Here is a 23,753-nt window from a genome sequence, read left to right on the forward strand (position 1 = left end):
CGTTCTGGGAGAGGAGCGGAAGTACCTGCTGAAGTGTTACCATGTGAAAATGGTCCGAATGTATGTATGTGTTTAGAGGCCGGAGATCTAAGATAGGTCGTAGAGTCTCGTCTCTTTTTGGTATCAGAAAATATAGGGAGTAGTCCCCTACATTTTGCTGATCGTGGGGGACCTGTTCTATTGCGTGTTTTTGTAGGAGGGAGATCACCTCCTGTTTTAGTAACGTGGAATGTTCTTGTGACATTGGGCGTTGCCTGGGTGGAATGTGGGGGAGGTAGATGTGAGTTCCAGGCAGTACCCTGAACGAATAATTTGGGTCACCCACTTGTCTGATGTGATGGACTCCCAGACGTGAAGGAAATTTTGTAGTCTACCCCCGACCGGAGTGGGATGGTCTGGGGGGAGCAGGGGAAAGTCATTGGGTAGGCGGTGTGGCAGAGCGGGCGGTATTTGTTTTGCCTCTGCCTTTATTGTTATTGCCTCTATAGCCACCTCTTTGATAACCTTTTGTGAAGGTGGACTGAGGAGGGGATTTGTAGGATGTGGACGCGCTATCTGAGGAGTTGCCTCTGCCCGTGCCCCGAAAGGAAGAGCGGCGAAAGGAGCGTCTAGGAGGGTGTGACTGTAGGGCTCCCATAGATTTCGCCGTATCTGTGTCTTTTTTCATCTTCTCGAGGGCCTCATCTATCTTTGGACCGAATAAATGTTCCTCATCGAACGGATAGTTTAATATGGAGGCTTGTACCTCGGGTTTAAAGCCTGAAACTCTCAGCCAAGCGTGTCTACGGAGTAGGACACTGGTGTAAATGGCCCTGGAAGCTGTGTCTGCTGCGTCTAAGGCACAGCGTATAGAGGTATTAGTTATGGTCTTACCCTCTTGGATTAATTCATTGGCCCTATTTTTATATTTTTCTGGGAGATGGTACTTTTTTTCTATGCGTGGGTTTAGGACCCTAGCCCTGACTGGGTCTTTAAAAACCACTGGCGCATGTTTTATTACCCCTTTGAGAATAGGTAGTATAGCAGTAGACCTATGTGCAGTATCAAAGGTATCTAGGAGGAAATCTTCCTCAACTGGGTCAGTGTGTAGCTGTACCCCGTGATAATGTGCCGCCCTCTGAAGTAGGTGGTGAAAACCTAGTGAGTCTTCTGGTGGCGATGGCCTAGATCAGGGGTACTCATAGTACGGCCCGCGGGCAGCCAGCGGCCCGCAAGCCTTCCTTGGCGGCCCGCGGACCTTGCCGACATCATATGCCTTTGGGGGCCGGGCGGTTCTTTTAAATAACATTCACTTGTTAATGAGGCTTTGTTGTACTTCACCTCTTCTTAGCGCCCCTGCATCTCCACTCTGATTGAGTGGAGATGCAGGGGCACTAAGAAGAGGTGAAATACAACAAAGCCTCATTAACAAGTGAATGGTCTTTAAAAGACCCGTGAAGTACTTGGGTGCGGCGGCTGTGTGCGAGAAAGTTTGTGAGTACCCCTGGTCTAAAGCCTCGCGTCTCTTGTTTAGAGAGGTTCGTGCACCGGCTGCGTAGGTGCCTGCTGACAGAAGAGTCTGCAGCCTCTGCCTACAACACAAGACTGTGTAAGGTCCACTAATAGTGCTACAAAAAGAGCAGGGACGCACTCAGCCAACAACGGGTGATGGCGGGTGAATGAGTGACTTTGAGTGCTTTATGCAACATCCGTCAGAGGCTTCTAAGCACTGCGTCACGCCGGGATTCTGACGTTGATATGGAAGGGTGGTTTGAAAAGGCAACGGAGTGCGGAGGGGCCTGGGGGGGTTGAAAACACAATGGAGAGCGGGAGGGGGTGGGTCAAAACACACCAGAAGGGTGGGGCTGAAGAAGCCGTACTGTGGACCCTACATCTGTGAAAACACTGCGGACGTTTTGTTTCTGATAGAAAATCAGAGAGCAGGAGAGATTGCTCAGTGACTGCAGTTAGGTAACCCAGGAAAATTTCGTAACGTGTTTACAACAGAGGCAGGTCTCATCTTTCTTGATGGAATGTTATAATTTTTTACTTTGGCAACTTGGAAAGACTAATATGCAGGAGAACGCATTCCTGTTTCCACTTGATATGCACGTTACATAAACAGACGGAGGGAGACGGAGTGAGAGGGAGACGGAGTGAGAGGGAGACAGAGAGGGAGACAGAGAGAGAGGGAGACACAGAGTGAGTGATACAGAGTGAGTGAGACAGAGTGAGTGAGACAGAGTGAGTGAGACAGAGTGAGTGAGACAGAGTGAGTGAGACAGAGTGGGAGGGAGACAGAGAGAAAGGGAGACAAACAGAGTGATGGAGACAGAGGGAGAGAGAGAGAGATAGAGAGAGGGAGGGAGACGGAGAGAGAGAGGGAGAGTGATAGAGAGAAGGAGAGAGAGAGAGAGGGAGACAGAGGGAGGGAGGGAGACAGAGAGAGGGAGGGAGACAGAGAGAGGGAGGGAGACAGAGCGATAGATAGATAGATAATGTGTGAATGCCTGGTCTGGTGGCTCAGTGGACGAAGGCGTCCACAGCAGGGGCCTGTGCTCAACCTCATGGTCATAGTTTTTTTTGGTCTAGCCCCGCCCCCTCCCCCACTGGCCCCGCCCCCACCGGTGCGGCCCTCAGCCAGAAACCACACTGTAAATTTATGCCTCGAGAGAAAGTTTGTGAGTACCCCTGGCCTAGATGGATATAGGTCATCTTGTGGGACATCTGGAATGTCTGGATTATTATAATCATCCCAGGGGTCTGGGAATCCTGTAGGCGTGGGGTCTTGTGGCACATCTGCTGGGTCGTAGTATGGGTCCCCCTGATCATCATGGTCTGGAGACGGGGTCGGAGAGCGATGAGGCAGGGGTGGAGAAGGTGGAGGGGGTGGAGGTGGAGAGGGTGGAGGAGGTGGAGGAGGCGAGGAAGGCACTCTGAAAGGGGAGGTAGCACAGTCCTTCCTCTTTGGAGGTGGAAGTGGAGCTGGTTTGTCCAAATGTCTCTTTTTAGAAGACAGTGCCAAATGTCCAGTTTTTGGATCCTTGGTAAGTGTCTTTTGCAAAGGATCCGGTGTAAAAAGTTCTTGTGACACTGGTTGTTTGGTCGGCGCCGACGTTTTCGGGGCCGACGGCTTCCTAGGCTTGTCTGTGCCGTGCTTTTTGGGAACCTCCGATTTTTTGTTCGGTGCCGATACAGGCTTCGGCGCCGGAGTGTCGGTGCAGAGGGCCTTATGATGTTTGGTCGGCACCGAGAGGCTGGGTTTCGACACCGAGGGCTTTGGTGTGGAGCTTGGTGTTGAGGTAGAGGCCGATCTTTTCTTCGTGCCGAAGGGTGTTTTTCGGCACCGCTGGCAGGCTGGCTCGAGCCCGAGCCGCCGGAAGGCTTACTTGGCTTCGTCACTGGGCCCGAAGGTGGGGTGTTCGAAGCAGTGTCTTTGGTCTTGCCTAGGCCCGAAGGCGAAGGCGTGACCAAAGCCTTTTTGGGAGTCGGAGGGGGTATTTTACTCACGACCCTCTGCGCCGGGGTGATGTCCTCCACATCCGAGTCGCCGGCTTCGGAAGCACTGATGAGGTCCTCTTCGGTGTGCTGGTGTCCCGGAGCTTCGACGTCGTCCCCGAAGATGTCGACTGGAACGGACGTCGAGGAGTGCGCCATTTTTCGTCTGGCCCTTCGATCTCGAATAGTCTTTTTGGATCTAAAAGACTTGCAGGCGGGACAGTCTCGAGCCTCGTGTTCAGGGGAGAGGCAGAGGTTGCACACCTCATGAAGATCGGTGTGGGGGAATTTGGACCCACATCTAGGGCACTTCTTGAATGGAGTTCTTTCCATCAGCCGGGACCGGATCCTGGATAGGCCCGAAGGCCGCCGTCGATGACTGGAATCGAAGGTGCGTCGAAGAAGAAGGTGATTGAGGAGATCAGTATCTAAACAATACCGCGGAGAGCGGGGATTCCGCTTCGATCGTCGAACTGGAATGTTCGGAACCGGAGCGCGAAGTATTACATCCGAGCCCGATGGCGGAAAAAAACCAATCTGAGGATGGAGCCGAAGCCCATGCGCAATACGAACCAAGGGAGGAGTCACCGACCTCGTGACTTCCAAAGACTTTCCAAGAGGAAAAACAAACTGCAAACATCCGGGCCCAACACCAGATGGCGATCTATGCAAAAGTGTGTAATCTGCAGCTCATATGCCTCGAACTTATTGTTACCCACCTCAAAAGTATTCAATTTGAACTTTTTAAGATGGGGGCAAACACAGATCCCTGCAGGGAATGCACGAGTCCACCCAACCTCACACAAAAATTCCCCTTAGGTACACTTATGCCATCTGATAAATGTCCACTGACATAACTTGAAGCAGATTACAAGCAATGCTGCCAAACAGTTTTATAAAGTGTATTACTATGTAATATTCAACAGATACCAAGGTTTATGGGTATATCGCAAGTTTTAGCATTGATTCTGTGTTGTTGTGTCAAATTGGATAATCACACTTCATCCTCAGTTTCTGTGTTTCCTGAGTGCCTGTACAGTCAACATCTTTCCAAATGTGGGTGCCATTTAAGGCCTTGGGAGAGCCTAAGCATATCATAGAAAAAGAATATTAGGTTGTCAGCTAAAACTCTGGGGTACTATTTGGAATGATGGAAATACACATTCAACATTCTGTGTGTTACAAACCACAGACCAGAGGCCTTCTTCCCCTTGACTGCAAGAATGTTGATTCATGTACTAAGGGCCTGATTTAGAGTTTGGTAGCAGGGTGCTCTGGCACAAACATGATGCTGTATCCTTCCCACCAAACCTTTAGTCCGCCCGTCTTATTTAGACACGGGAGGATCGTGAGTATTCCAACAACTGAGCCCCTGTTTGCTCTCTTGATGGAATACTTCCTCCTATGACTGACTCAGTGGAGGAGGACCTGAAATTCTGCATCTTACCACAACTAATGGCTTAATGTGTTACAACAATAGGAATTCTGCTAAAATTCCTTGAGGGAGAACCTGGAATCTACTGCAAACATTGCTAAGTCTTGTCATTCCGAGACTAACAATACTTGGGAGTGCGCATAGAAATGCACTATTGGCTGTATATATTTGAGAAAAATGACACCTCACATCATGGTATAGTGCCAGAAGACTGAAGGGAGCCCCCAAAAGTAATTTTGATTCAGCTTTTAAGATAGGGCCATCACTACTTTTCTAGTAGTTAGCCCCCTCCCGATTTTGGATCGAATTGCAGCCCTGCTTCGCACCAATCGTTCCTGTGATAACTACTGTGGGTTAAAGTCTACTCCACCACATTCCACAGTAGTTTGGCCAGTATTCCCAGAGTCCCATAAGTAGATTGCCCAACCCAGTGGTGTATGCAAGGGCTCTGGCCTCCCCTCCACACCACACCACACCACCAGAATAGGACTCTGCTTTCCCCATTAGCAACTCTGCTCTCACCTCTTAATATTGCCAAACATCTGCGCGTGGCCCAAGAACCTGCCAAAGTCAATGTGGAACATGTGGCCGCTGGTCTTCAGCATGATGTTGTCGTTGTGCCGGTCACAGATTCCCAGCACATAAGTCGCCACGCAGCATCCTGCGCACGAGTAGATGAAGTTCTCCACCGCCTACAGGGAGAGGAGGCCGAGTAAAGGTGCGTGAAGCAAGGGGCACAGAGAGGAGGGGCTGAGGGATGGGAACAAGGCAATGAGAGTGGGGAGTGCAGATGGTGAAATGAACTACAGTAAAAACAGTAGAGGAATGCAGCAGAGGGACACAGGAATCAATGTGAAGACTAGCAAGATGAAAAATGAAAGCTTGTGAGAGCAACGAATGAGGAAAAGAGACAAAGTTAGATACACAGAAAGGAGATTGGGAGAGATAGAACCAGGAGAATGGAGATAAACAAGGAATGAGAATGACACAGGTGGAGAGTAGAAGAGAAATGACAGAGGAAGTAGAATGTAAGGCAAGAGAATAAGTGACTGAGTGAGAAGAACAGAATGTACAGGGAAGGGAGATCGAAGGAGCAGTTGCACTTGCTAATCCTATGCTTAAAGATTTTGCTGTAAAATTGGTTAAAGGCTTTTGTCACCCTCTAGCTCGGTGTGGATAGCACTGTGATAGTCCTATGCTTAAAAACTCTGCTAGAGTGAAAGACATTTGAGGTGACAAGATTCAGAGTGTCAGTGGTGTTGTAGGGTGCCCCAAATAAAGGAGCTGCCCTCAACCAACAGCAAAATCATTCCTCACAACTGTAATCCATGACATTTCCATCAACAAAGACCATATCTGTAGGCTTTAATACAGAGAACTAACGATCCAACCTTGAAAGTCTTTTGACTTGAAAATATCCTTTTCACTATCAATATGTCGGGCCCACTGTGCGTTTATCATAACTTTTCATAATAAACAATTTGGCCTATAACCTTTATCATTGGCTTGTTACCATAATCAACTCAAACTTACTGTTGGTCATTAACCTACCCACAAGGCAACTATCAGATAGACCAAAATAAAATTACAAATATGTACAAAGACAGTAGTCTTACGTTTAACGTTAGAAGTTGAGCTACTCCATCTGGACCGGACTCTAGCCTGTGATGGGCCATATGGAGCCCACGCTCTGCCCTCAGTACCAGGGGCTCTACAGCCAGGCCTTAGAATCCACCATAACTAGTATGTACTCCAACATCGGGAGTCTATACCTGGCTAATCGAACTAGCCTGTGTACAACAATAAGGATACTATATTGTGCTGTCCGGTGCCTGTGCTTTACCATCAGTGCCTGTGCTTTACCATCAGGCCCGTTATGCTGTTGCACGCCCACGCTCTGCGAACACATAGCAGTGCACTTGTTGTCAGTTACATCGAACCATCATGAGCTTGTTTTCTACTTTCCTGAGCCTATGTTCTACCATCGTAAGTCTGTGCTTAACCATGACAACCTCATAACCTAGGATCACGCGCTTGGGCTTTCATTACCTTTTCATATTCATCCTCCATGGGGTTGTGCTTCTGCAGCCAATCAGCCAGGGGCCGATCCTTGAAAGATCCGGTCACTCCATGCTCCACCTGGATCTTCCGCAGCGTCTCCGCGGTCGGAATCATCTCAACCATTCCTGCAAAGAGCATCATGGTCATGTGCAGAAAGATGCAGACAAAGAGAGGCAAGGGACTAAATGAAGTGGATTTTACATTGCGTTATGCGTGGAAAACGTCATACATGTACTATATTCCAATATTTACATAGGATAGTGTGTCAGAAGTATAGCAATGATTTGGTGGCAAATGTACACATTAGAAATCTAAGCAGATCTTTACATCTCCGTTTCTCACTTAGTAGGGGACTTCTGAACACTGGTCGTGTGGTACCCAAAGACACTGAATACTCAAGCAGCTGAGTCTCGTTGGCAGTGTTTCTGTATGTCCCTGCATACATAGAAGCATTTAATCCAATAAGCAATTTGTGTGCCTTTCACTTTCATGGCTAGCTTTAAATATTGTAGAAGCTATGATTGTGTTTGTGCCCCCATTACCATCATGTGGACTTATTCATCAATCATTCAACAACGTTAACACTCATGAGAAGAGACGCGAGATTCAGCAAGGACACTTTAAGGTGCCGTCTGTCTGCAGTCATAAATTTTGTGTAAGCAGAGCTTTCCATGTGTTTCCACCTTTTGGTGTATATAAGCAGTTTGTGGAAGAGGGAGTGACAGAACGTGCAAGGTCAGAGCTCGCACTGCGTGAAATCTGATAATTATGGGCGAATGGTGGAGAATGAAGCCCTGAGCAGCGCACACCTTCCGATGCTGTTCTTACAGGTCGGTCATCTCAATACAGTTATGAGTCTTTTACCGTGGCACAACACCTAAGGAAATCCAAATGCAAATGCTGAAGCCCTTTGGGCCCTATGGGCGTTGTGAGCTTGCTCCAAGATGCTGAGCATCAGCTCAAGTCTTACAGGCACAAGTTTCAGGTGAATCACCTCGAACTACTGGCTAAACGGGTACATAAGTTATTAGATTTAGCCGGAGCATGATAGGTCACAGGAGCAAAACACCATTGGGTTAGGAGACTGTAGTGAAGACACCGGACACCAGCGGTAAACAAGAACAGATGTTTATTGAGAAGATTCTGTTTCCTCAGAGCAACGAGCGAGCGTCATACAACAACGCCAGCCTGACACAAGCTGACGCTCTCAGAACACTCTGGCATGAACATTCTAAACAGTGAACAAAGGACTGGACGAAGCCTAGTCCAAAAAGGTGCAAGTCACATCACTACACACCCCCCTCCTTTCACCCTGAAAAAGAAAAAAAAAGAAGAGGGGAGGAGGAATGAGGAGGGAATCAAGGAAGTAGGAAAAAGGAAATCAGGTAAGTACATAGTCAGCCAAATAACTAGGCGGTTTGCGGTCACGGCATGGGCGAGAGGACTCAATCCTCAAGGATGGTGCAGTGGAGAGAGCAGCAGTACCCTGCAGAGAGTCGTTAGCATTACCAGAGATGGGACCCCACCGCCATCACTCCATTAGTGTCAACACCCACATCACTCAAAAGCCAAAACTCGTTAGGACAAGCTTCAGATTTTTTAACCTTAGTCCCTTCTGGTTTCTTTTTAGCCTCCGTTCCTTTGCAATATAACGCGACCCTGCGCTTATTCCATTTGTTGCCATTCTCAACAACTACATAGTTCTGGAATACTTGCTTTACCTTGAATGGCCCCCAAAACTTTGACTAAGTCACCCACACAGATACTTGATGTGTGATTATTTGAGCCATTATCTCGCTCCAAGGGTGAACTGGGCGATATAAGCCAAGCTGGTACAAGCTTTGTTCCTGCTTACCTCCCACGCATTTTCTCAAAAGGGGGGAGACACCTGTAACGCTGTGCACAGTCGTACGATGCGCCCACACCATTTCGTTCACCATGCCGCTCATGTTCTTTTGGCTCTGTACCGCCATGGAAATATTACCTTTGACCAGGCGATTAGCCCACTCGACCATATCATTAGCCTGTGGGTTGTACAAACTAGTGCGGTGGTGTGTGATGCCGCACTTGTCCAAGAAATTTCTAATTTCTTTTGAAATCAATTGAGTCCCATTATCAGTGACAAGGACATGAGGAGGTCCTTCCTCCTGAAAGACCATCTTAAGTTCCTCGATAGTACTTTGTGTTGTGACTTCAGACATGAACTTTACAATGAGCCATTTTGAATGCACATCCACCATAACTAAGGCATTCTTCATGTGCTCCTCTACTCCATGCATAGGACCAATGAAATCCAGACAAACAGTATTCCAAGCAGACCCTGGATCTTCAATATGGCCAACATTTGCCTTGGGGCCAGTCTTGAGTCTCTTTTCGCTCTGGACACACACCTCACACTTAACCACCCATTCATTGATTTATTCATCCATACAGGGCCACCAGAAGTTTTCCCTGACGCGTTTCTTTGTTAAAGTTTGGCCCAGATGACCCTCATGGGCCAATGCTATAATTTTCCTTCTGTTGGCATAGGGAGGGATAACTTTATCGTCCCTCATAAGCACTTTGGATTCACTTATTCTGAGTTTGTCTACGATTTTAACAAATGGTCTCACACTGGGCCCAACAGCACTTTCCCTTCTTGACCCCATGACCAACATCCGCTCCATCTCCTTGAGAACCAAATCTTGCTCCATTCCTGAGTTCCATTCCTCTGCAGTCACTGCCCCCCTATACAATCTGCCACATCACACAAGGATGCTACAGCCCCTTCTTGCTCCCAGTCTTTCTTTGCGCTCACATCGATTTCCTTGCATAGTGACAATCTTGACAAACAGTCTGCCTGTGCATTACGCCATCCCGGTATGTGTGTCACCTTGTATCTGTATTCCTGCATCCGGGATGCCAGTCTTGCTAACCATGCCGATCCCTTACCAGCACCCCCTGGGCTCAGGATCTTGATTAGGGGCTTATGGTCTGTGCGGACGCAAAATTCAATTTCCCACAAGGTGGTTCTGAAATGTTCCACTGCCCATGCGGCGAGTGCTTCGCGCTCAATTACTGAATTGTTGCATTCGCTCTCTGTCAAGGAACGCGATGCAAATGCAACTGTTCTCTCCCACCCCTTGAAGTTTTGAGACAAGACAGCCCCAGCCCGCAAGCACTGGCTTCCACGGTAAGGTAAGTAGTGAGTTTAGTGTTAAAGGGGGATAAGACACCTGCCTCACAAATTTCTCTCTTTGTGAGCTCAAATGCAGCCTGCTGTTCGCTTCCCCATGTAAAAGAACACCCCTTTTTCAACAAGGTTCTTAGTGCCTCAGGTTTGGTGGCAAAAGAGTGTACAAATTTAGCATAATACTCGATTAATCCCATAAATGACTTCAGTTTGTCCTTGTCATTGGGCACAGGAGCGTCACGTATTGCCTCAATCAGGTCAAATTTAGGTCTGACCCCCTTACCAGAGAATAGTATGACCCAGATACTCTATCAACTCCACCAGAAACTTACATTTCTCTTTTCTTAGGGTTAGACCAGCGTTCTTCAACCGACCGAAGACATTGCTCAGACATTTGTTATGTTCATCAATTGACGCCCCGAACACTAGGATGTCATCTTGGAAAAATGTCACCTTTTGTACTCCCTTCAAAACTTCTGACATTATACGTTGAAAGACACTGGCTGCAGAAGACAGCCCAAATGGCAGTCTCCTGAACCGGAGAGTACCCTCCATAGTTATAAACGATGTTAGATTTCTGCTCTCCTCATCCAGTTTGATCTGGTGGTAAGTACTTTTCAAGTCAAGTTTCGAAATGTACTTACCGCCATCGAGCAACAGCAACAATTCGTTAATTTTGGGGAGGGGAAAGGTGTCGGTTACAATATGTTGGTTTAGACTGCGAGAGTCCACACACAGTCACAACTTTCCATCTCCTTTTTTACTGATGACCACTGGTGAAACCCATTAAGTGGCTTCCACCGGCTCAATTACGCCGTCTTACTGCATTTGTTTCAACATTTCTTTCACCTCGTCCTGCACCTCCACTGCTACTCTTCTAAGTTTGTGCTTGACAGGGATGGTGCCTTTCTTTAATACAATTTTGCGGCTATAACCCTCGAGTTCGCCAAGACCCTTTGCAAAAACGTCATCCATTTCTCTCAAAATCTCATCTGTCGACATGTTGGACAAGATAAGGACCTGCTCTTCTGAGTGTGAGTCTATGATTATGTGCAAGTCAAATTGGTGTCCCCACCCCAGTATGGGAGGTCCATCCTCTGCTACATAAACTTTGCCAACGGTACATCGAGATTTAAATATAATGGGTGCTTGGAAAAACCCAAGAACATCGATCTTCTCTCCCTGGTATCCCCTAGGATCAATAACCCTCTTTTCCAACTCAACCTCTGGCCACTCTTTTTCCCACATCCATTTGGGCACAATGGTGTACAAGAACCCGCAGTCCACCATTAGTTCCACTTGTTTGTTCTTAATGATAAAGTCTGCTTTTGGACGTTTTCTTTTACTTTCGAGTGTGTTGCCAGGTAGGACCATTAAAACACGTTCTTCTTCATCTCCATCCGAACTGGTAACTTCTGCAACCGCCACTCTTGAACGTTCAGTGGTCTTGCACATCCTGGCATAGTGCCCTTTACGTCCACATTTCCTGCATACTTGTTTACTTGCAAAACACCACTTAGAGTCGCTTGTGTGTGCCCAACTGCCGCATCTCGTACAACCCTTCTGTTTCTTGCTTGTGTATTTTTTGATTGGTTTTATTAGTTGTTGTTGACTTTGATGTTTGAACCTTCTGACCTATGACTGCGTCTTCTTCAGTAGTGGTTGTCTTCTTGCTCATTACCATCATGCATTTCTCTGACTCTTTGACCACTTTAAAGATTGACAGAGCATCTTTAAGTGTTGGATTTTTTGCTGCCCACAATCTCTCCTGTGCTTTCTTGCTATTGCACTGCACAATAAATTGGTCGCAAATGAGCTCGTCAGTCATTTGCCCAAAGTTGCACTTGATGGATAACTCTCAAGCATGACACAAACTCCTCCAGTTTCATTTGCTTTTGTGGCCTGGTATAGAATTTGTACCATGAGAGTACAACATTCTCCTCCTTTGCAAACCGCTTCTCAAGACTTTGTTTTGCCTCCAAAAATACATCCTCCGCTGGTTGATTATTACTATCTAACATTTGTGGCAAGATTTTAAAAATGCGGTGTGCTTCTTTCCCAATTGTACGCAATAAGAGTGCTTTTTTCCTCTCCGGTGAGAACTCTACTCCGTCTAAAGCTATGATATAATTCTCAAATAGGTCGATCCATTCTTCCCACGGCATTGAAGGTTGACCTGGTTGTGCCATGAAGAACGATGGGATTACAATGGAAGAGGCTGCCATGACCGGTCTTTATCACTAGCTACTTTAGACGTGTTTCCTTGAAAGGTTTTCTTTTTTCTTTTCTTATTATTTCAAAATTGAAGCACACCTGAACCACAGAGGAGGGTAGTGAGAGGCTCACTGTAGCTTTTATGATTATTTTACTTTCAGAGATCAGCCCTTTGTGTCACTACTAGACCTGAAGCATTCAACTGAAAATGTCTCAATTGCTAATAATCAATTCCTACGTGATGCGCTCGTGCGTGATGTCATGCTGCGCTAAGATTATACATTCTCCTCACAGTGTTCCTCAAGCACAAATACGCTTTCAATACCAAACTCGTTCTGCAGATGAAATTTGCTTGACACGGCACTATTGAAAATTAAATGCGCACTTTAACCACCAGGTGGCGCCCCCCTGTTAAAAATACTTGCAGTGACAAACTCTCATTGAGAATTCCTAATGAAACAACTTCCGCCGATATTTTCACACTTTACATATTTGTCACCATATGCAGCCCTGTGGGCAGACTGTGTTCCTGACAACGGGCCTTGTGAGCTGTCACTTCGCATCGGAATGTTCCTCACACAGCCACACGCGCTCTTCATACAATAAGCGTTTTTTTTGTGATGACATTTTTTATTAAATTTTACAATAAAATACATAGTAACACAGGATTAGCAAAACAATGGATTATCGATAAATATTAAATACATATTTTGATGATAAGTATGGACGAATAAATAGAGTAAATAAGGAACAATACTATGTCTAAATATATAAATAAATAAGTGAATAGATAAATAATAGAAGTTACATGAAGAAGTTGATAATGCATGTATTATAATATATAAAATATGAAAAAATCTAAATGTAAATAAGAAACAATAACTTTGTACAAGAGAATTATATTAATAAGATCAGAACACCAAAGTTTAAAGAAGAGTAGAAAGTTGATATGAAAAGTGAAAGGAAGAAGAAAGTAAGAGAAAGAAGGTAAACTTTAAAGAGTATAATGAAAGAGCAGTGAGAGATAGAAAGAGTAAGGGAGGGGAGGGAAGAATAATTGAGGAAAGGAAATGAAATGGTAAAAGGAAAGGGAAAAAAGGACAGAAACTACACAAGGTTGTAAATTAATTAATTAATTCAATTATTTGCATTAGGAGAGAGAGTGGGATTGATAACATCGTCAATTTTAGCTTTTAAGAAAGGAGACCAAGACAATACGCGTTTTATGAAGAGAATCTTCCTCTCAGAGTCAAACAGTCAACGCTTCCGACTGAAAGTCTTCCACTCTCTTAACATAGACGCTGCTCCATACACATTCGATTTTCCTCACAAGACCACGTTGTTTTCCAGGCTTCACTGTCATAACTTAACTTTTTTATTTTTTTTAAAGTTTACTTGTGTTTTTATCTTGAAACACAGTTCATCGCTGTTGAAAGTACCGATGACTCCACGCGCTCCCCAAAGCGCCGACAGCAAGGCTGACTGACCGCTCCCCCTTCTGTCAAATAAGGGCGACCGATATCTCTCTCCTTCACGCTCCACGTTGCTCAGGTCTCACTACAAGAGGCTGGCGCTCGTCGCCAATAAATTGCAGTGAAGACACCGGACACCAGCGGTAAACAAGAACAGATGTTTATTGAGAAGAATCTGTTTCCTCAAAGCAACGAGCGAAACTCTGGCATGAACATTCTAAACAGTGAACAAAGGACTGGACGCAGCCTAGTCCAACAAGCATTTACAATGCAATGGTCTCGGCATTGGTAAAGTTAGAGCTATTGGCATTGCTCATGACATTTTTTTTGTTTATGTTTTTGTTTTTAAAACATTTAAAGAAACGGCATTGTCAATAGCTCTAACTTTACCAATGCCGAGACCATTGCATTGTAAATGCTTGTTATTAATCCCTGCCAGCAAACACCGACGGATGCAAAGTGGAGCCAACATAAGATCTTTAAAGGCGGGCAACTAGAGCCAAATTTTTTTGGGGGGTGAAAAAGATTTCGGGGGGGGGGGGGGGGGCTACGTCTTCCAGCCATAGGCAGAGTGGCTGTAAAAAGGGGTGGAAACCCAACAAAAGCCTCATTAACGAGCAAACGGTCTTTTAAAGACCTGTGAAGTACTCTGGTCCGGCTGCAATTAGAGGGACGCCAGCCGGGCTGACACACATGGGGGGGGGGGGGGGGGGGGGGGGGGGGGCTGAAGGCCGGTGAGCCCACGTTGCGTCTGTGCGTGTTTGGATGCTGTTGGGATGGGGGCAAGCAGGACACCTAGAAATTACCAGAAATGGACTTACCTTTATGACGGTCAAACACCGACGCGGTACTAAAATCCATGGCTGCCTATATCATTATGTACAATAAATCTAAGCACCACTCCTGGGCTTCCGGACAGGAGTCCACGATGATACAACCGAATGAGCATGCACTGGCAGCAGCCGCCACGTCCCCTCGCAGGAAAATGCAAAGTCCCTCTGCAGACGAGGCTGGCTGTTGTCAAGGCACGGTCTGCCTCCCACAGAAGGTGAAACCGGTGCACACCCCAGGCCGGAGGACCGCTCTGAGGACAGGCGCACTGCGAACACGGCAGCTGAGAAGTGGCGTGATTGTCATTTCCAGAAGACCCCGAGTTTTTAATTCTTTTTTTTTTTTTGCCAATGCGGTGTTTGTATGTTCTTTCTTATTTACATACCTTGATAAGAAGCTGGAATATTCGTCTCTATAAATTATTTAAATCACAATGCACTCATTAAAACTTTCAAAAATGGAATTTCTGATCCAAAGCGATTATATACTTAGGAGCATTAATTATATAAACACAAACCACAGCTATCGAGAATCGGAAGGCAATTTATTTTACGGATCTATTACCTACATTTTGACTAGACAGAGACGTGATCCTTATAAAACTTCAGTCCCCGCTACATTTAATTAACCATGAAGGGATTGAACAATGACCACAATTCTGCCCCTACACTGATACACACAAACTTTTCAGCGGTGTGCTAAGCTTGGTCTGTCATGCCTGCCTCTTTTATTATGAATGTTTTAAATTACAAATAAAGTTATGATAAGAATCAATTGTTAGTCTCGCCACAGCACCTACAGCCTATCTACACAGAATCACATATAGTGTTCATGATGCTGGCTCGCGAGGCAGTGCTCAAATGCATCTATGTGCGTCACACACACTCCCCTCTATAAACCGCAGGGACAGAAAAGGCTCCATTTCACACTGCTTTCTTCGAATCGCTTGCCCTGCATTATTTCTGAGGGCGGATTCCAGACACTGCTGCGTTTGCCTGTCGGGGTTTTCCGAGAGCTATCTTCCCTCTCCGCCCACACGGATACATCGGCGAAAGGCATTCTCCCAAGCAGCTCCCTGCGCAGGGGTTGACACAGCATATTTATCAGCCCTCTATCTACAGACAGGGAATACCGAGAAACCATCCCAATGCCGGCCCTGCATGTCAATGAGCCGGGGCGGGGAGCTCGGGCCGCATTCAGAAAGATACGGGCACGCAGCAGAGCGCGTGGGGGGAATGGATCCTTCCAACGCCATATTATGTGCAGCTGCTGGGCCTCCCCGTGCATACGAATGATACGCAGTGTAGCCGTGACAAGTAACCATTTGTTTTTCCTAGTCTGCACACACGCCACTCGCACCCAACTCAATGTGACAACACCACATGCGCAGAGAAAGGCAGCCCCAATACAACCCAAGGACCCCACATGCATCAGCTGTGGCTCTGACCTCTTATCCACAACAATAACAGAGCACTTGCAACAGGCCTGAGCGGGGCGTTACAGGGGATTGTAGTTCCGGCACCGCGTCTCGAACAACTAGAAGTCCAAAGAAGACTACATTAACCATGGGGTACAGCAGAAAGAGGGCGGGATCTAGAGTTGATGAAAGCAAGGAGCGCTGGGGGCTTTAGTTTCACCTACCCTTTATCGGTACAGAGAAGACCAATGGAGAGACAACATTTCCCGTCTAGCACAGCAAAAATGAATGGCGGAAGTTTGGCTTGGAGAGGGAACAGGACGCGTTTGGATATGTGGTTGGATGGCACGAAGTCGAGTAGAGGAAAGCAGCGGGGGCATTATACCGTACAAGTATTTGGTGTTGAGATCAAGAGGCGCTCCAGACCTGTAGGGAAGAATAGCGTCTTTGGACGGGACCTCTTGAGCTGGAGTGTTATTGGTTCCTATGATGGCCTATAATCAGGTTGGACTTGAGTACATCATTTATTTCTCCACCAACCGGCAAGCAGTGGAAACGTCCCTTGCATATCAACAGCTCCCTTCCCAGTGCACAGCTTAAACCGTCAACAAGGCAGAGCAAAAGGCACACCACCGCCTTTCTCCGAGGCAGAGCAGAAATGCCTCGGAGAAAGGCAGCATCCTTTTCGGATTCGGGGGCGTGTTTTGCTGTTGTCTCCTCCCTGAGACTTCTCGCAAACAACATGCCCCCCAATCCGAAAAGGACGGGGCCTAATCGGAGTGACTGACCTCTTCTCCAGTGGCTGGCCAGCATTTACGAGGCCAGCCAATGGAGAACAGGGGAGAAGAGGGGCGGGTTCAAGCCCCTCTTCTCCAAGTCATTAAATCTCGCGAGCGAGACTGCGCAAGCGCAGCCTTCGCTAGCCGAGACCTAAAAAGGTACAAGTCACATCACTACAGAGACACTAAGGCAGGAACGGAGAAGAATCCAGAGTTTTTCAGGATAGCGCAGCAGAGACAGTGAAAGAGGCCCAAGAAGGAACAGGTGGCAGCTGCAAGGGCGTGCGATGGAGCCACAAGAGGGGAAGAGGCGGGAGAGGGGCCCAGAAACAGTACAAGGAGAGCAGTATGCAGACCCAGGATGGTGCAGCGTCATGAAAGGCGGAGGGGAGTCTTATATCGTTAGGGGCTGTTCGGTGAACTTGAGCAAGAGAGTGCAAAGATAAAAGTTTGACCACAAAATGTAAACTAGCCAACTTTACATTACTGCATTCTATACGTAGCACTCAGTAGGAGGTCTCCTTGTGAAAACACAGGTTTGCTTGCAATAATCCTGTAAAATGATCATCTGCCAATGGTGGAACGAAAACGTCGTGTTTGTACAGGCTCACTGAGCTTGAAGAATAGTTGAATGCAATTTAAAGGGTACTAAAAAAAAAAAAAAAGGAGGGAATATAGGACTATAATGGCAAGACCGGCATGAAAATCGTTTCAAAATGCTGCTATTCCTAATGTGCTGGTCAAACTTCCCCCTTCAAGCCCATCCCCTCCAACCCCCCCCTCACCAGACATCCTCTGATGCTCACCTCTCCCACGTCCAGTCGAGAAGCAACGGAAGATCACCATCCTCATGTCCAGGCCCTCCTGGATCCAGATCTTGTTCATGATGCGGATCATCTGAAGCGTCAGCATGTCCTGGCGGAGGTCGTCGCCGCACTGGAAGACACCGGAGAGGTGAGAGGCAACCCGATGATTTTGCAAATCACAGGGTCTACAAACAGGAAAGGGCTCTGCACATCTCTAAGGTTTGTTATAAGCACCTCTACTGAGCATACACAATTTCTAATAAATTCTGCACACTTGCTCTTTGTCTAGGAATTTGTGACCACTGCCAGATTACATGTTTTCACAATGGAGCCCAACTGAGGGGAGTGAGTAACCTCTAACCTCTTGAGTGGATTAGATTTCAATAATGAAATGAACTGAGATGACAACATATCAGAAAAAGCCCCAGTTCAGGATCTGAGTACTACGCCACAATTTCGAATTCCAATAAAACTGACACAGCCATCAAACTTTATGATGCATATTCTAACAGTACCAAACCGTGCTCTTAATTCCAGTCCTCCAGATTAATGGACATCCCAATTACGGGAAGTCAAGAGGTGCTGGAGTGTGTTATTTGGATTTACAAATGCCTTATCCTCTCAACCAGAGATCTTCAAACTAGGAGTTGTGTCTCCAGGGGATAGTGGTGTCCTCTCCGGGAGGCGCACATTTCGTCAGCATTTTTGGGCCATATTGTCAGGGAAGGGGCCGTAGGAGGTGCAGTGCACTGGTGCTTGTCAGTACAATTAATTAGCCTGGAAGTGTGTCATTGCAGTGGCGTCACTAGGGTTGGTGTCACCCGGTGCGGGTAACTCATGGTGTCACCCCCTCACGACTTACCGCATGGACCTCCTCCGCTCCGAGTCCGCTAGCCTACAAGCCCTAGATTAGATTATATCTACTTGCAAACAGACACCAGCCGTGTGTTCAACCCAGCTATTCCCAGAGCGAAGCCCGGTCATTTTAGGCGCTGGTTGGTGGGCGCTGCACTTAAATATTTCCAGAATAATTTGGAATTAAAGTATGGTGTGGTACCGTCAAATAATAAATGCTGGTCTGGGCATTTACATGGATTTCAGAGACTGTCTGTCCCTGGGGGATAATGCTGGGATATCGCCCACGAACATGTCATCTCCCGGAAGGAGCTGCGTTCTGTCATTATTAGATGTATGACACGTACGCGCCATTCCTGACAGAACTGGGGGGGGGGGGGGGGGGGAGTTAGTCATTTAAGTGGTGTGGCTGTTCAGTTAAGATCGGGGATACTTAGTAGAATCAAAAGAATGTCAGGCCGACAGGGTGTTTTAATACCATCTAAAGGAGATTGGTGCGTTTATAGCAGTTCTCGGGACACTACTTCAGTGTTTTCATTTTAGAGGGGAGTTGGAGATTTAAGTCTCTTTCAGACGGATGTCATGCTATAATTATGTTATAATAATACGTGTTACTGTAGTTTAGGAAATGCGCGGGAATGCAAACGTCCCTAACAGGTGTATATCAAAAGTGCAAATGAAATGCCATTTTCCTAATTAAAAACCGACGATTTATGCTAGTTATTTTTGAATTTAAAGATACATAGTCATGTTCACTACTGCAGCTCGTGCCAGCCACCAGGACAGCTGGACAATGGGGGTCGCGCGGCCTTTCTAGGATGTCACATGCATCTATGACGATATTAAACCAGCTGCAGGAACGCTCGAGTTACGTGTTTCAGACTTTTAGGGTCTCGGGCGCTGTTTCAAAACCTACAGAAATGGCCAAGGGAGTGCTTTTGTGAATGTATCCAGGCGTGCGTGTGGTGCCCTCTCAGGGTGGCACAGGCGGGCGCCGGGCACCGTGGCGTGGCCTAGCACAGCACTTGACATTGGTTTAGGAAATGCGCGGGAATGCAAACGTCCCTAACAGGTGTATATCAAAAGTGCAAATGAAATGCCATTTTCCTAATTAAAAACCGACGATTTATGCTAGTTATTTTTGAATTTAAAGATACATAGTCATGTTCACTACTGCAGCTCGTGCCAACCACCAGAACAGCTGGACAATGGGGGTCACGCGGCCTTTCTAGGATGTCACATGCATCTATGACGATATTAAACCAGCTGCAGGAATGAACGCTCGAGTTACGTGTTTCAGACTTTTAGGGTCTCTGGCGCTGTTTCAAAACCTACAGAAATGGCCATGGGAGTGCTGTTGTGAATGTATCCAGGCGTGTGTGTGGTGCCCTCTCAGGGTGGCACAGGCGGGCACCGTGGCCTAGCACAGCACTTGACAAAGCTGGACCCTGGTGAGAGGGCTTCAAACCTGGCGGCCCCTGTGAAAGTCTGTATGTAACATGCATGTCCCGGAACCTTACCGATGATAATTGAATCGCCCACCGCCCTGCACTGTCTGAATAGGCAATACAATAGTAGGCCACTCACCTGCTGAGTTGCAGACGGGGGGGGGGGGACTACCTCGGTCGGCCTTGCGGCAGTGTGGCGACAGTGACCTGAGACCTTCTCACCTCCTCGTCCCACTCCCTCTTGATGCCAAGTCACGCGCACTTGGGGGGGGGGGGGGGGGGGGGGGGGCAATGCGCATGCGGGATTCGAATTCCACCCGTAACAACATCGCCGACTGCACCCCTCTAGTGACGACGTGACGTCACTGCCGAGGCGCGCAGACGCGGCGGAGGAGGAGACAGTGCGCGCTGCGCACAGGCACCTCCTGTGGAACAAGGTTAGGTTGCGCGCGTCGTCGTTGCGTTTCGCTTTCTAATCTGGACTGCTGGTTAAGGTTTCAATAACAGTGCACGGACGGTTGCAGTGCTGAGTGCACCACAGACAGTGACACACCGACCGGACCGGCCCTTTGGTGTCACCCCCCGTGAGGGTGTCACCCGGTGCGGTCCGCACCCCCCACACCCCCCTAGTGACGCCACTGTGTCATTGTTTGGAGAACTTCCTGGCTGTCTGAGTTCACACATGGGGTGTTCTAGGGTAGCGGGGGCAGGGTTTAGGGGAGGCCGATGTTCTCAGGGGAAGGAATATACCAGCCATGCCTGTAAAGTACTGACCAGGTGGCAGTCCTAGCTGCAGCACAGGATTGCAAAATGGCTCAGTGTATTGACTCCTGCAGGCTCTCAACAATGGCAAGGGAGAGAAACGAGGCACCAGATTGTTTTTAAATATGTCTTATTCACAGAGCTTAGACATATTGGGCATTTTGTAGCATATCTACAACATAATTACAGAGGGGCAAAGGGGCAACAGGCTTGGAGCTTAGAGCAATCGCCAAGGCGACGGTGGTACAGACACAGAGCTCTTTTTAGCATGTTAATTACACTGCTTAGAAATGGTGGGCAGTATGTTGCGCATACCGAACAGGCTTATAAGGGGATAGAAGGGCAGCCTACTTGCGGCCACAGAGCTCAGACACAGGCGAGCGTAAGAAAAGGCAGATTTTCTGTTTTTAGGATCCGTGCAGGGGCACACCTACAAATGGTGTAGGAGGTGCAGTGGCCCCTGGGTCAAAGACTGTAAAGGCATGCACACCAATTATAGTTCATTTTACTTCCAAACTTGGGGGTGATGCAATGCCTTTTTTGCTTGCCTGCATTAGGGCCATGGCACCCTTGGTACACCACTCCATCTGCTATTTGCCGTGCTTGGAAAGGCTGTATGTAACGCTAAATAGCACATAATTATAACGAGGCATCATCACACCACACCTACTGGTTGGCCGTTTCATTGCCAACCTTCGCTGGGCAAGCCTTCTTTGCATTGTGCGTAAGGCACTTTTTCATGCCATTCTGTTGAGCCCTTGTTCTTCAACCTCAACATCTCTCAACAGGCTCCCATTGTGTAAGGAAGGACGTTCTGGTGAGTTAACACTCACCACTGACATCTGTTGGGATCTGTTATGAGTTTAAATACTGGCATCTCAACATAGGCCTCCATCGTTTCTAGGTCAAGAACCACTAAACTAGGTAATAGCACCAACAGTTATTTATGTACAGCGCATAGAAATTACAAAAGTTCAACATGAAGCACTATGTAAGTTTTTACTCTTGGTACCTCTGAAATACTGAAATGTCTCTTATTACCCCATTCTCCCACCTTCCTTCCTTTCAGTGTAGACAGATTTTGTATGCTGTCACTTCAGCAATTTAATGGATTGCTCGCTCATGGTTTCCCTAACTGCATTATGAAAGTGTAAAAATAATTCAAAAGTAAAACTCACTCAACTTTTGTTACATGCCTTGATCGTTTACTAATATTAATTTTAGCATAGGCACGGTTATGCAACATCCTATTTTTATATTTTGTTTATCTTTGTATTTTTTCTACAAAAAATGAAGCAGCATTGATTATTTTTGTTCAGCATTTCTTCTCCCCTTGATGCATTCCAGCTAATGTAACTTCCACCTCTAGTTATGGGCTAAATCAATGGTACTACTGAAATGATTTAATAACACCCCTCCCCCATCCTCACCCCTTCTCTGCCTCATTCTGGAGCTAGCATTTTGGAGGGGGGCCCGACTTTAAAATGTTTTGTAGGGTGGAGGGGAATTTCAGCACAAGAAAGTTACAAGACCCGAGCTATACGTTGTCTAGGTACGGTGGAATGAGAACGAGCTGCTGCAGCAAAGCCCCCATACCTTAAATATGACACGGATGTTCTCCCCCAGGGGGTCAACATTCTGGAAGGACAGCTTTAGAGGAACCGCGTTGGAGTTAAAGTAAGAACAGTCCTGGAAAGTTAAAAGAGGACATTTATTAGGTTCCAGGGACAGCGTTTACGTGGAGCAGGGATGCGGGGAGATCGGCAGGCAGCAGATGCTTGTATGGTGGGGAGTGATCGACAGAAGGGAGCAAAGGAAGAAAGGGGCATCAGAAGGAGCATCTTGGAGGAAAGAAGCCAGGGAGAAAAGTCAAAAAAGACTGAAAGAGAAAAGGAAAGAGGTAAGAGAGAAGTGAAGGGGGAAAGGAGAAGATGGGCCAATATAAAAAAGGGTCGACAATGGAGAAGTTAAAAAACAGCAAGCATTGAAGGTGATGAAACAAGGCGGTAGGAAAAGCAAGAAAAACAAAACAACCAGTTGTACACATTCCAAGCAAGCCAGGTGGGTAGGTGTACACAAAGCATTATTAACGGTTTTGGAGAAGGAATTTCAGGAACTTAGAGGATACAAGTAACTGCTTAGATATTTAGATAGTAATAATAAAGTGTACCGCATGAAAAAAACACTTTTTTTAAATTTTAAATAACGCTTCCACCATCTCAGACATCTATTCAAGTTGGTGGTAGGGTTTAGCTTCATTCCACCAATTTTCCAGTCACTAGATGGTCCATTATGACAGACGCTTCCTCGTTAGTGCCCCACTCTACGCACCCGAGGGATGATGCCTTTGACCAACAAGCTGGGGCTGAGGGGCAGACGGCAGGAACCATTGACATCAAAGAACTGCTTGACATCATCCAGGCCTTCACGGAGGATGGTCTACAAAAGAAAGGCAGAAGTGTGTTAACAATCAGAGTCACAGGATGCAATTCCACTGCAACCAGTCCCACGTCGAGCACCTCTCCACCGTCTCCATTCTGCATCTCCAGCACCACTTAAAACTGCCATTAAAAAACATCTCATCTTATTCCAGTGGTTGATTTCCTTACCTCTGCTTTCTATCCAGAGGAGCAGTTGTCCCCTCGGAAGCGCAATACTCAACTCTCCAACTGAGCCACAAAGAAGGATGCTCAGATCTGTCTAGATCCTCTAGGGTAGTGCTCCCCTGGCCTCTTTGAGGCCCTGCTTTCCCACCAGAGGCAACATGAAGAGGAAAATGAAAGTGAACAACTAACCTGGCGAGAGGACGGATTGGCCTCCCGGACCTTCTGGGCTAATTTGGACAAGCAGTTGACAAGCCAACACTGCCGGTCAAACTCTTCTCGAAGACCCTTCCCACAGCAGCAGAGCAAGGCAGCCAGGAGGTACTGGTATCGGATGCTAAACTGGGAGTCTTTCAAACCATCCTTCAGTAGCCTAGAGGAAGAGGGAATACAAGTGGTTCAACCCAGGCATGGTTGATAT

At 47.0% G+C, this 23,753-nt stretch overlaps 1 protein-coding gene across 1 annotated transcript in view; it reads right to left on the bottom strand.

The window, feature by feature from the left end:
* PIK3C2B (phosphatidylinositol-4-phosphate 3-kinase catalytic subunit type 2 beta) overlaps window positions 1–23,753 on the bottom strand; it is a 692,267-nt gene that overhangs the window by 243,734 nt on the left and 424,780 nt on the right. Inside the window, exons 17-22 of the mRNA XM_085647698.1 lie at window positions 23,525–23,705; window positions 23,061–23,168; window positions 22,326–22,418; window positions 17,665–17,794; window positions 6,962–7,098; window positions 5,435–5,604 (exon numbers count right to left, since the gene is read on the bottom strand). Coding sequence (XP_085503824.1) covers window positions 5,435–5,604; window positions 6,962–7,098; window positions 17,665–17,794; window positions 22,326–22,418; window positions 23,061–23,168; window positions 23,525–23,705 — 819 coding nt within the window. The remainder of the gene's footprint in view (window positions 1–5,434; window positions 5,605–6,961; window positions 7,099–17,664; window positions 17,795–22,325; window positions 22,419–23,060; window positions 23,169–23,524; window positions 23,706–23,753) is intronic.

This window comes from Triturus cristatus, chromosome 1_1 (genome assembly GCF_964204655.1).
Source record: "Triturus cristatus chromosome 1_1, aTriCri1.1, whole genome shotgun sequence".
Lineage (NCBI taxonomy): Eukaryota > Metazoa > Chordata > Amphibia > Caudata > Salamandridae > Triturus > Triturus cristatus.